The following is an 18,018-nucleotide window of genomic DNA, read 5'->3' as shown; positions in this document are numbered from 1 at the left end:
CTGGCTTTAGTAGAACAAGGTTCTGCATTCTGCAAGCCCGTTTTCTCTACCAAATTCTAATCTGTACAGACCTGTTTTGTTTAAGCCCACTGCCCAAAGGCAATGAAGTCTCACCTCCACTTGTCACAAAATAACTTTTAATATCTTCTTCGGGATGCACTCAGGTGATATTTGAATCCTGGTACCAATTATGAGTTGTGGCGTTGCTGTTTGAGTTAGTTAAAGAAGAGGATAGTGACATATTGTCTTTTATACACTGCTGTTCATTTTGTTTTGTATTTTACCTAGAAATACATATCTAAAACTATACTCTGTTTAATCGTCTTTGATACACACTCTATTGTCACCTCTTCAGCCACAAATAACTGCCTGCCTCTATATGGAGACTATGTCCTTAGTGCTGCTTTGCAACATAGTTTCTCTCACATGCTTGTGATTCACATTGACATCCATATTGACAGAAAAGGCTGGCTGATTCGAGTTACTTAATTAACCTGACCTCAGTTGGAATAAATTAAAAATATACAATGATGAAAAATAAAGTCCTGATTTAATACCACTCACCACTATAATAAACAGGCTGTTGACTAATTTTAGTGATTATTGTTTATGTTGTATTTTTGTTGTGTCTGGCATTTTGAATTTGCAAATTGTATTACGTGTTTGCACGGCCTCTTATTTAGTGTTGTTTACCTTTACTGATAGCAAGCAAAAGCAGAATTCTCAAGTGTGTATGATGCAAAATGAATAAATCAAACACTAGAATATTTTACTCACTATTACATGCAGTTACTTATTGTTGCATGTATGTTACACTGAGAAATCTATTCATTCTGCTTGCATTTGCCATTAATCATTACCTTTTTACTTAATGTTACTTCCTCTGAAGACAAGCTTGAGGAAGTGTTATGAAAATATAGTTGACTCAAACAAGTTTTATAGATTGCTCTTTGTCTGACTCCTCAAAAAAGTTAGTTTGCTAAATGTAAGTGTTCTAAGACTGCAAAACTCCAGAAAACTTAGGTCTAAAGATCACTAAGGCAAGCAAAATGCCTTCATATCACAAGGGTCCCAATCCTAGGAGGGTAATACAGTCTGATATGCAAATAGAAATAAAAGTACACAACAACAGTGTGAGCATCAATACCTGTGGAAATGAAGATACGAAATAACATCAATGCACTAACTTTAAAATAACAATTAGTAAAATAATTCCATTTTCCTGTAAGTTGAGATCAAATAAAAATAAAGTTCCATTAATAAGTGCTTAATAAGAAATATTGCATAAGGTGCATAAAAATAAACAAATAAGTGGATAGAGGTTTATACCAAATAATGTTGGAAATTCAGCTATGGAAATTGTTCTAAAACTACCAGGATTAGACCCTCATCTGTAAACATTACACAATAATATACCATGTAGTGCAGAGTACAGATACCCCCAGATATTTAGACACTCTCAAAACAATTAATTTTATGTGGATTTGTAGATAATTTTCGGGTTTGGAAAAAAACATAATACTTGTTTGTAGGGTTACAGCTATGGCTCCATCTATGTCACCTGAAGATCACTTCTCCCACCACTGAAAACATCCCTTTTTATGAAAACCTTTCAACAACTGTCTTTGCAGGAGTCAAGGTTTATCATTTATCAATACAATTCTGTATACTGATTTATCAATTTTTTGATGATACTCCTCCCAGCAGTGATTACTAATGCCAGATAGTCATTGGCCAGAGGCAGGCAGCTTTAGAAAATTTATGCGGAACACAAAATATTCCCTTATTCTTACAACTTACATTATTTGATTATCTGTAGTACTAGGATGTAGTACCGTGTTAGCCATTATGAATGTAGAGAAAAGCCAAGCAAAATGACACTTTTTATTGGCTAACTAAAAAGATTACAATATGCAAGCTTTCGAGGCAACTCAGGCCCCTTCTTCAGGCAAGATGTAATCAGGCAGCTTACATCTTGCCTGAAGAAGGGGCCCAAGTTGCCTCGATAGCTTTCTTATTTGTATATGCAAGTGCTTTGAGCATGGTAAAGGTGTTATACACTGCTCAAAAAATTAAGATAACACTTAATCATCACAGTCTAACACCAAGTCAATTATGCTTCATTGGTATCAATCTATCCAGTTAGGAAGCATAAGTGACTGTGAATCAGCTTCACCTGATTTGGTGCAAATGAAAGTGACAACAGGTGCAGTGCAGAGGCAACAGCAAGACAACCCTGATAAAGTGGATAAAATGGTTTTGCACGTGGTGGCCACAGATGATTGTTCTCTCCTTATCCTTCTTGACTGTATCTTCTCTAGTTTTGCATTTTGCTAGTATCTTTGTCACTACTGGTAGCATAAGACAGTACCTGCAGCTGATTCAGGTTGCACGGGTAGTCCAGCTCCTCCAGGATGGCACATCCATACATGCTGTCACAAGAAGGTTTGCTGTGTCTTTCAGCACAGTCTCAAGAGCATGAAGGAAATAACAGGAGACCAGCCGTTACACGAGGACTGCTGGACAGGGCCATCAACCCAGTAGCAGGACCGGTACCTGCCCCTTTGTGTGAGGAGGAGCACTGACAGGGCCCTACAAAATGACCTCTGTCTGGCTACTGGTGTGAATGTTTCTGACAAAACTGTCAGAACCAGACTCCAAGAGGGTGGTATGGGGGACCGACATCCTCTACTGGGACCTGTGCTCATAGCCCATCACTGTTCAGCTCTAAGTGGCATTCATGACAGAATACTGTAATTGGCAGCTTCGCCACTGGTGCTCTGTCCTCTTCACATATGAGAGCAGGTTCACACTGAGCATATGTGACAGACATGAAAGAGTCAAGAGACACTGTTAGGTGAATGTTATACAGCATGCAACATCATCCAGCATTACCAGTTAGGTGGTGGGTCAGTGATGGTCAGTCGCACATAACTCCACGTGGTATGTTACAGTACCCTGACTGCTGTTAGGCACCGGGATGAAATCCTCTGAGCCATCGTCAGACCTTACACTGGTGCAGTGGGCTGTAGGTTGTTCCTGGTGCAGGACAATGTTCAGCCTCTTGTGGCAAGAGTGTGTAGGCAGTCCTGGATGACTAAGGCATTGATGCCATTGACTGGCCTGAACGTTCCCCATCCTCATTACTTATGCATCCCTGCATCCAAGGGCGCCAAGTAACTTCATAGACTGTCCAGGAGCTCACTGAGGCTCTGATCCAAGTCTGAGAGGAGGTCCCTGAGGACACAATCCGTTGTCTCATCAGGAGCATACACAGGCACATAGGGTCCATACACACTATGAGCCACATTATGAGTTGCCATACTGAAATTCACTTTGGATCAGCCAGAGATTTACATTTTTGACTTAGATTTTTGGTGTGATGTGGAACCATCAATGGGTTGGTGATTTTGGTTTCCATTAACTTTGTTACATCATTTTGTTCTCAACAAATTACACACTATTACTCGTTAAACATTTTCCACTTGAATATTTCGTTCATCGAGATCCAATGTGCGATTTAAGTGATCCCTTCATTTTTTTGAACAGTGAATAAATAAAATGCATTATAATAAGAATTATTATGTCAGAATTTTATTGTATGTACTACTCCAGGAATTTCATGATTGTGGGAAAACACTTCTACTTTTGGCATACATACAGTCAAAGTAAAAAGTATGTGAACCCTTTGGAATTATCTGGTTTATTGCATGAATTGGTCATAAAAAGCGATCTGCTCTTCATCAAAGTCACAGGTACTGATATACACAATGAGCTTAAGCCAATGACACACAAAAAATTCTACTCTTTCATGTCTTTATTTTACAAACTCATTCAAGGTTCACAGTGGTAGTGGAAAAAGTAATTGAACCTTGGGATTTAATAACTGGTTGACCCTCCTTTGGCAGCAATGACCTCAACCAGGCGCTTCCTGTAACTGCAGATCAGACCTGCACACCATGCGGGGGGAATTTTAGCCCATTCCTCTCTGCAGAACTGCCTTAACTCTTCCATATTCTTTGGTTGTCTTCTGTGTATGGCTCTCTTCAAGTCATTTCACAGCATCTCAATAGGATTGAGATCTGGGCTCTGACTAGGTCATTCCAAAAGGCAGAGTTTGTTCTTCTGAAGCCATTGTGCTGTGGATTTGATGCGATGTTTGGGGTCATTGTCCTATTTCATCACTCAGCATCTTTTGAGCTTAAGTTGACAGACAGACACCCTCACATTATCCTGGAGAATTTGTTGATAAACTTGTGAATTCATTTTCCCCTGAATGATGGCAAGCAGTCCAGGCCCTGATGCAACAAAGCAGACCCAAATCATGATGTTCCCTCCACCATTCTTTACTGTAGGGATGAAGTTTTGATGTTAATATGTAGTGCCCTTTTTATGCCAAATTAAGTTCTGTTTGTTCCTCCCAAATAGTTCAATTTTGGTTTCATCACTCCACAATACATTTTTCCAGCACCGTTGTGGAGTTTCCAAGTGCTCTTTCGCAAACTTCAGGCGTTCAGCAATTTTTTAATTTTTTTTTAATAACAGTGGGTTCCTTCTTGGTGTCCTGCCATGGACTTGTTTCTTTTTCAATGTTTTGCGTATAGTTGACTCACGAACAGAGATATTAGCCAGTTCTAATGACTTCAAGTCCTTTGTTGTCACTCTAGGGTTCTTCTTTACCTCATTGCTGACTTTGCATTGTGCTCTTGGGGTCATCTTGGCAAGGCGCCCAGTGCTAGGCAGAGTAGCCACAATACCAAATTGTCTCCATTTATAGATAACTTACCTAACAGTAGACTGATGTATATCTAAAATCTTTGAGATGACTTTGTAACTCTTTCCAGCTTTATGTAGATTAACATTTCTCGATCGTAGCTCTTCAGAGAGCTCTTTTGTGCAAGCCATGATTCCCATTTGGATATGCTTCTCAAACTTTCTAGTGGTTTTTTTTATCAATCAATCTAAGTAATTCTAGGTCACACCTCTGAACTTGTTTCATTAAATGGTCTCGAGGTGTGCTAAGTTCTGACTGCAATGAGCTTTTTAAAAAGTCATTAGCTTACTTTTACTTACTTTTTCCAACCTTCAGTTTCACAGTTTGAATGATTTATTCAATATGGTCAAAAATTCTCTGAAAATCTGTGTATCTTTAGTTATAGGAGACTGTGTTTGTTCATTTTTGTGACTGACGTGAAGATACGACCATGTCTGACATGGGAATTAAGACATAAATATAGAAAATTCCTAGAGGTTCACATACTTTTTACTTTGACTGCAATTTTACTGCGTAGCAGGGTTTTTTGTTTCTACACTTTCTCTGCATTAAGGTTTTAACAGATTAGAATCCTGTAGCTCTACATTCATGTTATTATCAGTACTGATTACTTTTGTTACTGCTTTTGAATGGTGTGAGTTAAAGTAATAGATTGACGGATCTTTTTCTTACAGTGATCATCCTTAGAACATGACTTCCTGTTTCATTAGAAGCAGCAACCCTTACAATCAATGTAAGAACATTAAGCAGACAACTCACCTGGAGTATGCAAGACGGTTCAACAGCAAGTAAGCGATGATACACAGAACAATAAAAATATCTGCTGTTAAAAAATATGCCAACGCACTGTCAGTGATGTCATTGCCAGCAGCCAGATCTATTATAGATGCCACAGCGCTAAGCGTACCGCCCATGGCCTGACCTAAAAAAGGAGAAAATATAAATACAAAAAATTAAGAACAATAATCAATACACTAAGAAACAGCAATGAACAGAGCTCAAGCTTTCATGAAACTCTAGTGCACATTCACGGTTTGTTTGGGTTTATCTCACTTTGCTGAAAATTTCCTAACTTCCCAGGCACAATTTTTAAAGTTCTGTTTATTCAGATGTATGCATACAATGTGAACAAAAGTATACATAAAAAATGTGTGTCAATTTATACAATCTGTAGGAACTTTACAAGATCAGGTAAATCTACAGTAGACTAAACACTGAATTTTGAAAACTGTATAGACCAGGGATGTCAAACTCCAGGTCTGGAGGGCCGCATTGGCTGCAGGTTTTCATTCTAAACATCTTCTTCATTAGTGACCAATATTCACTGCTAATTAACTCCTTTTCTCTTTATTTTAATAGCCCTATTTTTAAGGATTCAGTCCTCTGAATTGTTTCGTTTCTTCATAAAATGGCAGCTAAACAGAAATGAGACCTGAAACTAGCAAACAGATGAGCAGCTAAACTGGGATTTCAAACTCCAACCAATATATTAATGAGAAGCTGATTCTTGCTGTTAATTAAGTTCGTTACTTAATTCCGTGGCCTGTTGCTGCTCTCATTCTGCCACAGCAGACATTTCCAAAACTGTTGATTTTCTGTTCGTCAAAATGTTTTGGTGACCTGAGAGATCAACCTTAATGAGACCTTCACCTTTCTATATTTTCAGATATTGTGTGACAGGCACAGGTGAGCTGGTCATGTGGTGGATCATTTTGTGTCTCATTATTGTTTGGCTGCTAATCAAACAAAGAGACAACTAAGGGGCCCTAGTCAAGTTAATTAAAACTGAAGCAAAAGAAGTTAATTAGCAGCAAAAAAAGTCACTAATAAAGAAGATAGTTAGAATGAAAACCTGCAGCCACTGCGGCCCTCCAGGCCTGGAGTTCGACACCCGTGGTATAGACAGATAGACAGAAGGACATACAGAAAGACAGATAGCACTTTATTTGATCCATAATCTTTAAATGAATCATTCTTTCTTCCCCTATAATCTATTTCAGTTCTAAGAAGAGTAGTACTTACTGTATACAAAAAGCACTAGGTTCAAGATGACATCAGTAATAATGAGACACGATGCAGATTATTTGTGTCTCAATTAAACTACTGATTGTTTTCCTAGCTAAAAATAAGGTTAACCAAAAACAAAAACATGCATAATAATTTTTGACAAGTTAATTAAATATAAAGGTTAGTATTTGAAAGTATTTCAGGTAATGAGAAAAGAACTAAACTATTTCTTGAAACATAATATTTTGAGCAATTCCGGGTGGCCACCAAGCCCAAATTTATTCTCCATTGATATTTTCATAACATGCATTTTTGGCCACTAACTATATAAACCTGAAAATATTATCCACATCATGTTACAACTATTACTTGACATACACCTGCATTCTTCCCATAATTCTTTTAAAATATGAACTCAAATCCACTTTTATGTTATGTCAGGAAGTCAACTTAGCATGGAATTATACCTTAGCAAATTGCACAAAAACATTTTTTAAGTATTGCTAATGCAACTACTGTTTTCTAAATTAGTTCTTGTTTTAATAGTTATTGCCACAAAAGGCATTTCTGCTAATGAGACCTTTAAAAGGCTAGGGTCACACAGATCTACTAACGTAAGGCTAATTATATTGTCTGTAAAGATGAGAGATGTTTTTGTTTTCCTTAAGGACAAATAGTCAGCTTTCAATAACCTTCACATTAGCTTTGGTGCTACTACACAACAAGAGCTGTGCACTTCACTAACATGATAAGACACATCACAGATGTTTTCTCCTCTCAGAATCCTGCTGCTCGTTTAGAAAATGTGTGCATTGTTGGACTGCAATAGCAGTCGCATGGGTATGATGATTCCCTCCCTGGCTGAGTTGAGTGAGCATATTGGAGCTTATTTAATAATGATAAACAAGCTGGAAAATGTTGATATATCTTGCAAAACAAAATTGTTGAGGAAAACATCATCAACAAAAATAGCACAAATATTGTCAGTTATAGTGTGAAATTTTATTGCAGTTCTTTTTAGAGATGGAAACAGATGCAGTCACTCATGGAACTGGTCTGGGGGGGATACAAAAGATCAGGCCTGCTGAAATGCAATGTGTGCTCAATCGTTTAGTTTACATTCATTATCTTCTGTTTCATAGACTAAATTTCTACAGTGGAAAAGTTTCTAAAGTGTTTAAAACATGCCTAAAAGCTGCAAAATAATAAAAGCAAGTCATTTTAATACATTAACAGTACACCAGTTAGTCACAACATAAAAATCACTGACAGGTGAAGTGAATAAAATTGATTATCTTGTTAACTTGGCACATGTCAAGGAGTAGAATATAAAGTATATTAGGCTGCAAGTAAACAGTCAGTTCTTGAAAGTGATGTGTTGGAAGCAGGAAAAATGAGCAAGAGTAAGGATCTGAGAGCCAAATTGTGGCAGGTGGATGACTGGGTTAAAACATCTTCAAAAATGCAGGTCTTGTTGGTTGTTTCCAGTATGCAATGGTTAGTGTCTACCAAAAGTGGTACAAGGAAGGACAACTGGTGAACAGGGTCATGAGTGCCCAAGTCTTATTGATGCACATGGAGATTGAAGGTTTGTCCTTGTGGTCCGATCTTGCAGATCACAAATTGCTGAAAAACTTAAAGCTGACTGTGAGAGAGAAGTGCCAGAACACAGTGCATTGCAGCTTGTTGCACGTGGGGCTGCATAGCCACAGATCAGACAGAGTGCCCATGCCGACTCCATGTACCACATACTTAAAGATTGTTGCAGACTATGTACACCTGTTTGTGGCAAAGTTATTCCCTGATGCCAGTGATCTCTTTCAGCAGAAAAACTTGCCCTTGTATGCTGCAAAAATTGATCATGAATAGTTTGAGGAACATGAAAAAGATTTCAAGGTGTTAACTTAGCCTCCAAATTTCCCAGATCTCAACCTAATCATGCACCTGTAGGATGGGCTGGAAAAACTAGTGCAATCCATTGAGGTCCAAACTTGTACCTTACAGGACTTAAAGAATCTGCTGCTCATGTCTTGGTGCCAGATGCCACTGAACATCTTCAGAGGTCTTATGGAATCCATGCCTTGACTGTTTAGAGCTGTTTTATTTTTTTGGTAAAGAGCGATCTACACAATATTAAGCAGGTGATTTTAATGTTGTGGCTGATTGGTGTATACTGAATATGCTAAAAAATAATGTATAGTGTATTTTTGCTGTTCTGGCAGCAATTTTACATACAGGTTTACATACAGTACACAATCTGTAAAAGTGTAAACAATGTTTATTTTATGAAGAATTCCATAGCTTGGAGACTACGTGAACCTACGTTTAATAATCTAATTTAGATATATAACTAGATACTTTGAAATTATTTTTAAATACAAAAAGATTAAGAGAGGAGCTTTAAGCCTAAGCTCTAGCACCTATTCCACCTCAATCACATCACACTTCCAATTAAAAACTTCCTTTTTCTACAGCCTCCTTGTCAAATTGCATGTTGATACTATAAGTCAAATTTATACACCTGAATCAAACCTAGTAGCATAATAAACATTGTCCTCTGACAAATAAATTTACAGTGAAATGGGGTGTAGAACTCTTCCTCACCAGTCCTCCTCATTTTACACAATCCAATGAGAGAAATTATGAGAACTTACACATAATAAGTGTTTCTGCACCTTTACAACACATAGTCAAACAAATAAAGTAGATAGGAAGCATACTTTATTGAGACTGTGTAGTGTGTAGTATGACTACACTAAGAAAAGAAGGGTCAGAAGATACAAGACAGAATATGGTGAGTACAATGAGCAATGTTTATCATATATAATAGTTGTGAATGTCAGTAAGCACTTTCTGCTTTAAACCACCATAAAGCACAGAGGTTGTTGCTTGAGGCTGGGGCTGCTTTTTCAGCTTGCAGGCGTATGTTAGGCTGGTGGTGCACAGAGCTATTGCTTACCAGTTTTCACCAGCAGCTATAGGGGTTGCAGTTCTCCAACTGTAACCTTCCAAGAGACAGTTGTAATCTTTTGTACAACTGTATTTTTCTTTGATAGAGCAATTTGTATTTACACTCTTATGTTCTAGTGACCTAATGTGACCATATTCAAAACATGTGCTTGCTTTTCTAGCTAATGGTGTTGCTACTGCATTAAATGCATTTTAGGTGCATGCAAGAGGGCCCCTCCCTAAGCTGGACAGAATATAAGGAGCTTTGGCCGAAGGAGTCATTTCTGTCCTTAATTAAAATTATGCGCAAGGTGTAAATAAGAATCTGTGTTAGTGTCTTCTTTAAAAGGAGCTTCAGAATAATATAAATTATGGGACTGCACATTTTCATTCCCATAGTAAATAAATAAGAGACTATTATTTGAACGAATAGCCTTTACTTATACAGGTCACTTCTTATCATTTGCTGTAATTGAAGGTGAGTGTAAATGTTTAGTCTAACATTTAACATACTTTGCATAGATCCTATCGAGTTTAATAAAGTAATTCCCAGACCATTGCTCAAATTCCTTTTTAATTTATTCCCTTTAACATAAATTGAAATTAGGCCAAAGGGCTAAAAAACAAACTGAAACAGGCAGAATGAGTGCTTGTTACAGAAATGGAGTGAGAAGAAGGGTAGAGAGACAGAGTATAGAGCAAGAGGCCATCCTAACAGAAAGCAACAGAATTAATTTTATATATTTAAAATCCTACTTCACAACATTTATGTCATGGTAACAGAAATTCCATAGCCACAATGCGGTCCACGTCACAATCCAGTGCTCAGTAGAACAGGCAAAAATACGCTAAAACGAAATCTCTGGAAAAAAACGAAATTCTGTGGAAATTGGAAGATGGCGCCGACTGGTGTGGCTGGCCGTCTGCTCGTCTCTCTAGTCTATGTTTTAACTTTGTTTTTATGTTTTATTTCATCCCAACGATCACTGTCCTATGATCGGGAGTCTTTACTAAACATATTTTCTGGCCTACTTTCCTCTCAATTTTCAGCTTCTGATTGGATTTTTTGTGAACCTCCACCTTTGTTTTATTCATCTCCTAACTTCTTCACCTGGACGCCGGTGTTCACCTGTATCAGTGAGTTGAATGCCCCTCGGAGACGCAAACGCACCCACCGCCGTCGTGGGAAAAGAGCCAGAATTGCTGTTAAACAATGCCGACTCAAGTCCCAGATCTTTGTTTCCCGATGCCTGCGAGTTGTCTATGACCCATCTTCTCCTGCTCAGGAATCCATCACTGATTTATGGGTGCTGGACACTGGATTTAATTTCTCCATTTCAAGACAGCACCACTTTTCCTCGTTGTGCTATCGGGCAGTAAACGCTGATAATCTTCGCACACTCACCCGTGCTCATCCTGCAACGAGCTCTTCTACTTCTATCAAGGCTGCTCTCCTGAACGTGAGATCAGTGTCTAATAAAACTTTTATTCTGCAAGACTTTATTACATCAAATAATCTGGATTTCTTCTTTATCACCAAGACTTGGATTTTAAATGGTGACGCTTCATGTTTTACTGACTTAGTTCCATCAGGTTATTCATTTTTAAACTCTCCTCGTTTGACTCATCATGTGGGTGGGGGGCATTTGCATTGCCACTGTTTTTAAAAGTATGTTCTTGTCTTGGAGCCTTACAAGGGGTCCATTTAGCAGCTTTGACCTTCAACTTTTCGAAGTATGCAGCTCCCCTTCTTTGTTGTTTGCCGTGGTTTATAGACCTCCTGTAATTAATGACACTTTCATTTATGAATTCTCTGATCTCCTGGCTGATATCACCCTCTCCCATGACAAAATATTTATTGTTGGTGATTTCAACATTCACATTTGTTGTCAATCGAAACCTTTGGCCAAAGACTTTTTATCACTAGTGGACTCATTTGATTTTATACAGCATATTAATACGTCAACTCACTCTCTCGGTCACACCCTTGATCTCGTTCTTAATTGTATTGATTTATGTGATGTTTCTTTCACTGACCACTTTTCTGTAATGATGGATCTGCATATTACTGTTGATCTCCTGACTAATAGCCGTCCACCACGCTGCTCGCGCTTTTTAAATTCTTCCATTATATCTGATTTTAAAACCATTTTCTCTAGTCTTTATATGCATGACCAAAATAATGATATCGATGATTCTGTCGTAAAATTTAATTCCTCCTGTAAAACGGTTTTAGACACAATTGCTCCACCCAAGATACGCAGTAATAAGGTAAGACCTGCTCCCTGGCTAAATGAAACTATGCGATCACTGCGTCGCGCCTGTAGAACTGCTGAACGGCGTTGGAAAAAAGATGGACTGACTATCTCTAAACAGATTTTCAGTACTTCTCATTTCAATTTCCAGGCTGAAGTTAAGAAATCGAAACATGACTTCTTTGCCGATTTAGTATCCATTCAGTATCCATTTAGTAGCCATTCACCCTCATTCTATGATGGGATTAAATAGAACTGTTCATTCATGTGAGCAGTTTCTAGCATTCTTTACCAGCAAAATTGATACTATGATTGTTCAAACTGGCTACGAACTTCCTACTGTTAATCATGACATTGTTCTAGATTCCTTTGATCAAGTTTCACTTTCATCGCTAAAAAGAACTATTGACACCCTTAAGCCAGCTTCCAGCCCCCTCAATATTGTACCACCATGTCTCTTAGTGGAAGCCTTTGATGTGCTGGGCCCATCTTTACTAGCGATTATAAATGATTCTATTAGTTCAGTGGTTGTGCCCTCATTTTTTAAACATGCTGCAGTCCGTCCCCACCTAAAAAAGGCAGGATTAGATCCTGGAGATCTAACCAACTTTCGTCCAATTTCCCAGCTGCCATTTCTTGCTAAAATTCTAGAAAAATTTATAATGAATTGGTCAATCACCTTAACTCCAATAATTTATTTGAGATCTACCAATCTGGTTTTAGACATTATCATGGTGTTGAAACGGCACTCCTGAAAGTGTTCAACGACATCTCTCTTATTACTGACTCAGGTGATGCGGCAGTCCTTGTCCTCCTTGACCTGTCCGCTGCCTTTGACACCACTGACCATGAAATATTGCTGATGCAGCTCGAACATCTTGTTGGGCTTAAAGTGGCTGCTCTTAACTGGTTCAGGTCATATCTAACTGGAAGACACTTTTCAGTGACTTTAAATTCCTTTTTTTTAATCTACTGCTCCTCTCAAATACGGTGTTCCTCAGGGATCCATTTTGGGTCCTATTTTATTCTCTACATACCAATTTTTAGGAAATTTAACATTTCTTTTCACTGCTATGCTGATGATACTCAGGTTTATTTTCCTGTCTGCAACTCTGCAACAAATCAACTCCACAACTGTCTGTCTGAACTAAGATCCTGGATGTCTAATAATTTTCTTGATCTAAATCAAAATAAAACGGAGGTGCTTATAGTGGGTCCACCAGCTAAAGCCCAAATTGGTCTTGGACTTCTCGGCTCTTTCTCTGTCTTTTGCAAACCTCAAGTCCGCAAACTTGGTGTTACCTTTGACAGTAACCTCTCTTTTGAGAAACAAGTAAATTCTGTAGTCAAGAGTTGCTTTTTCCAACTTCGTCTATTAGGTAAGATAAAGCCTTTATCTTCTAAAGATCTTGAGAAAGCTACTCATGCTTTTATTTTTTCTCTCCTCGATTATTGCAATTCGCTGTATTCTGGGATTAACAAATCTCTGATACACAGGTTACAGCTGTTCCAAAATGCTGCCGCTCACTTTCTGGTTGGGGCAAGGAAGTATGACTCTGTTTCTCCTATTTTAGCTTCTTTACACTGGCTGCCTGTCAGTTTGATTTTAAAATCTTGCTGCTAGTTTTTAAATCTTTACATGGGCTTGCTCCTGCCTATTTATCTGAACTGTTTGTTTTACACCAGCCATCCAGAGTGCTTAGATCTTCTGGTCAGTTGTCTCTTGTTGTCGCTCGTACCAAGTGTAAAACCAAGGGGGACAGGGCCTTTGCAGCTGCTGCCCCTCGTCTATGGAACTTTTTACCTCATCATATTAAGGAGTCGTCTACAACTGAACTGTTTAAAACAAGATTAAAAACTCACTTCTTTTCATTTGTATTCAGTGACCTTCAGTAATACTGATGTTTTCCTCTTTGTGATTATATAACATTATTTCTATTTATTATCTATCTTATTTTATGTTCATATATTTTATTACTATTTATGTTTTATTGTTTATTGCTATTGTTTTTTTTTCTTTTATTCTATTATTGTAAAGCACTTTGGCCGCAGCATTACTATGTTGTTTTAAATGTGCTATATAAATAAATTGACATTGACATTTGTCAATTTTGAGCCACTGTAATTTGATATTAACTTCAGAATCGTTATACTTTACACAAACTGTCTATCGGATATCTTGGATTTTAAAATTCCCATTTCAGGTAGTCTTGTTTTTCTGTTGCTAATGGAACATGCCTTCATTTCATAAAGAAATAGCACAATTAGAATTTATGCTGTACTTTCACTGAGCTAATCTTTTGCTTTTTTTTCCCCAGAAAGAACTGCTACTTCCTCCTCCTTGCCATTTCTTGCTTCATTCACTAAAACCAAATTTGATCCATGCAGATGTACTGAGATGTCAGAAGAGGAGAATCAGTGGAAGTTTTAATTTTCTTTCTTGAAAATGAAGCCTGTAATAATTCAAATGTATTTAAACTACACATAAAGCTATATGTCTTTTGAAAGAAAATGTATTTTAGTATAATTTAAAGACCATCATGTTTTAAAAGTTATGAAACTGATTTAATGTTTTTTTTTACAATATGCAGTACATTTAATTTACACAGAAAGCTTATAAAGCAAATGTATGGAAACCTGAATCTTACTACTCACTCTTGAACAGTACTGAAATTTAGTGTTGATACACCAGGAATACACTTATCATTTTTGCACTGTGAGAGCCAGCAGCATTTCTCCGCCTACATATAAAAGCATCTTCTCCACCAAGGAAAAAAACATCAGAAGGTATTGTATTAAAATCATTTCTTTTTATAATAAACTTTATCTGTAGACATTTTAAAATTATAGAATTTGTTTATCACCACTGGCTGGTTTAGTCACTTGCTTAGGGCCATTCATGAATTAGATGTAGGGGGTTCGTGTCATGTAAACATGCAGTCCTCTGGTGTAAAGTCCAGCACATTAGAAACAGGGCTACACCACCTGTATAAACACAAGGAATGCTCAGGGAATAGCAATCCCACATTAATATATGGGAAAATAAGACAAGATAATGTCAGTGCTTAAAGCCTTCTGGGAAAGAAATAATGAGCAACTACATACATGCATCTGAGGAGATGCTGATTAAAATAATTAAGAACGATAAACAAATTTCTGCATGGTACAAAACAATTACTAATGAGCAAGAATGTTTAGAAATCTAAGATTGACAGGCTGCCAAAGGATTTTCAGTTAGTACAAGTGCAGAAAATAATGATAGTCTTGTAACTGCAACTTTACTAAATCTAAACTGGCCGATTTGTATACATCAATATTCTGAACCTGCTTATTTCATGTGAATCCACAGACTATACCAACCACAGTGGATCTAAAGAAAGAACCAACCCTGGGGGCAGAGTGAACCCAAGAATACCTCCACACCTACTCCTATTCGGTTAGTTTAGATTTACCTAACACACATTTTTGGGATGTGTGTGGAAAACTAAAGTACTAAGCAGAATACCCTCACAGAAACGGAGTAAACTGTGAACAGTCAGAAACAAGGCCAGCATATAAGCGTTTAATTCTTTAAACGGTTGTATGGTGCACTCGTAGATATGTGCAAGTGGTTAGTTACCTCAGTTGTAAGCAGTTTGATCATTTGCATTGTATTTCTATATTAAAAACAAAAAAAAACAAAGCAAACACATACATTAATTAACGACGAGAGAGTCCAAAATTCCATTGCAATATAATTGCACTCAAAATCATGATATCACTACAATGTTACTAACAGCTAAGCTTTAAAACTTTGGACACAATGACCATTGTTCAATCAAACCATAAAATGTAATGTTTTACACTACAGTTATTTAACATTAAAAACTTTGAGGTATTAAATTAAAATACAATATTTTGTGCTTGTGGTTAATAAACAACGGAGTGCAAAGAGCTTGAAAACTATCATTTACTTTAGACACCAAAATGAATAAAATGATAATGAGAACCCTAATTCTCCATACATCTCTATATGGTTTTGCCAGTTAATACAGTTTACTCTCAGATCCTAAGATATCCGAGGTTAGTTAAAGTAACATGTATGAGCTAGTATAGGTGAATATGTGGGTGTGCTTGATGATAGATTAATAGATGATGTTGGGATATATTCTAGCTTTCTGTAACCATGTAATAGAGAAAGGATCAAATGGATGGATGAGAATTGTGGCAGTCTCTGGATCTGACATTCTTTAAGAGTATCTTGAGAAAGTTTATACTGTATATCAAAATTGATGCATAGTTTATCGCAACAAAACAAAACAGAACCTCTTTTGGATCCACTTTGAGGACTGAATACACCATGACAACTGAGAAAACTCCACTTACCATTATAATAGAATTAATAGCAAAAATGTAAGACTATGGAAATTAAAGTGAAATTAAACTCAAAATGCAACCCTAAGCATAGTAACTAAAACTTCATAAAAAAAACATATAATTATTATGAGATAGTGTAATATAACATTTATCTGTGCACAAATGTGTTGGGCTAATATATATTTATCAGACTTTTATGTGGAACTTAAGTGATAAAATTAAATAAATTATATGTTGCATGGTAATAAAGAATCAAAGCACATTTTGCTATTCCTTTGTTCTTTCAAAGCAAACTAAATAAAACATATTGTGTTTAGAATGATTACTGAAGATTACTCTTCAACCTGCATCTTAAGCACTGAATCAGATGTAGTAAGCAATGGATCCAGCTACAAAGCATTCCAAAACTGCATACACATTCAACATTAATCTTGTGAACACCTTACCTGAGATTAGTGCCTGTGAAATTCGCATAGGGAATCGGCCCGTCACTCCAAATACACTTCCTGTGAATACAGTGGAGGCTCCACTAACACAGGCCACACACACTAAGGTGGCCATAAAAAATTCCTTTGTCACAGCTGAGGTATCAACCTTCACAAACACAGTTGTGATTATGAAAATAGCAAGCATTACAGACAGAGAGCTCAGTACACGGACAGTTGGGGAGATCCTAAAAGAAAAACAGACAAAGTGAGTGTTATTATATTAACAAAAATCAGAAACACTGAAAAAAAAGAATGGCACAGCAGCCTTTTTGATTCAGAAGAGAGGAAAATGTATGCTACTAAAATAAAAACTGGTGGTCTTTTACTCTCAGGATTGAAAAACAAACCCATGTTCACCTCCCTAGTTTGTCATGACCAAAACAGAAAGCAAGATCAGTCTAAGAAATAACATTTTCTGGTCAAAAAGAGGACAATGTTTTTCAAAAAAAGTTTAAAATATGACTAAATCTGCCTCAATACAAGTTAGAAACAAGTACTAACAGCAGTTAATGAAATCCACCTACTTGTTCACAAGAAGGAAGTTGAGAATCAGGCATATAACAGATGGCACAGTGGATGCAATTGAGAGGTAACCTTCAAAGTAATTCTGCAAAACAGATATTTGACAGAAAATATAATTTCACCCATCACTATACATCAGTCCTTAATAATTCTGTCAGCATGTATAATTTTCAAAATTCTACAATTGTTCACTACAATTAAAATAAGAAGCCAGAGTGGTATAAATCTTGAAGGAATGTTCTCTAAAGTTGGAGGCAGAGATTTAGTCAATTATTAATATTACAATCAAACCAAAACCCAAATAATTGTTAAAACATGCATAATGCTACATTAGATGTTAAAGTGAGGAAATACTATAATTACAGGTAGATTTACTTTGTGTAAGTTAGAGGGTGACACTAGGCTTATTCAGAAAGTATGTCAAAGCATTTTTAATAAATATGCCAGCATTTAGTCTGCAAAATAAAAAGTAGTGCAAAGTAGGTTTTTCTCCTACTATTCTAGTCTCTAGAGTGCTCTACAAGTCTAATCTCCTACATCTACAGCGATCACTCTAAAAGGGTAGTCATGGTGAAAAGTCCCCAAAGCAATAAGCACTAAAATTAATGTAGAGTACAATTCTGACACCAATTCCCAGAGTGCTACAATGGCCCTCCATTGCTTGTAA

General features: G+C 36.9%; 1 protein-coding gene across 2 annotated transcripts in view; it reads right to left on the bottom strand.

Annotated features, from left to right (window-relative positions):
- slc29a3 (solute carrier family 29 member 3) overlaps positions 1–18,018 on the bottom strand; it is an 85,725-nt gene that overhangs the window by 18,153 nt on the left and 49,554 nt on the right. For both annotated transcript variants that reach the window (XM_039768734.1, XM_039768725.1), the window contains 3 exons: positions 17,354–17,436; positions 16,788–17,014; positions 5,534–5,696 (listed from right to left, as the gene is read on the bottom strand). In XM_039768734.1, coding sequence (XP_039624668.1) covers positions 5,534–5,696; positions 16,788–17,014; positions 17,354–17,436 — 473 coding nt within the window. The remainder of the gene's footprint in view (positions 1–5,533; positions 5,697–16,787; positions 17,015–17,353; positions 17,437–18,018) is intronic.

The sequence above is a fragment of the Polypterus senegalus genome, chromosome 1 (genome assembly GCF_016835505.1).
Source record: "Polypterus senegalus isolate Bchr_013 chromosome 1, ASM1683550v1, whole genome shotgun sequence".
Lineage (NCBI taxonomy): Eukaryota > Metazoa > Chordata > Cladistia > Polypteriformes > Polypteridae > Polypterus > Polypterus senegalus.
This window is presented reverse-complemented; position numbering and strand designations above follow the sequence as displayed.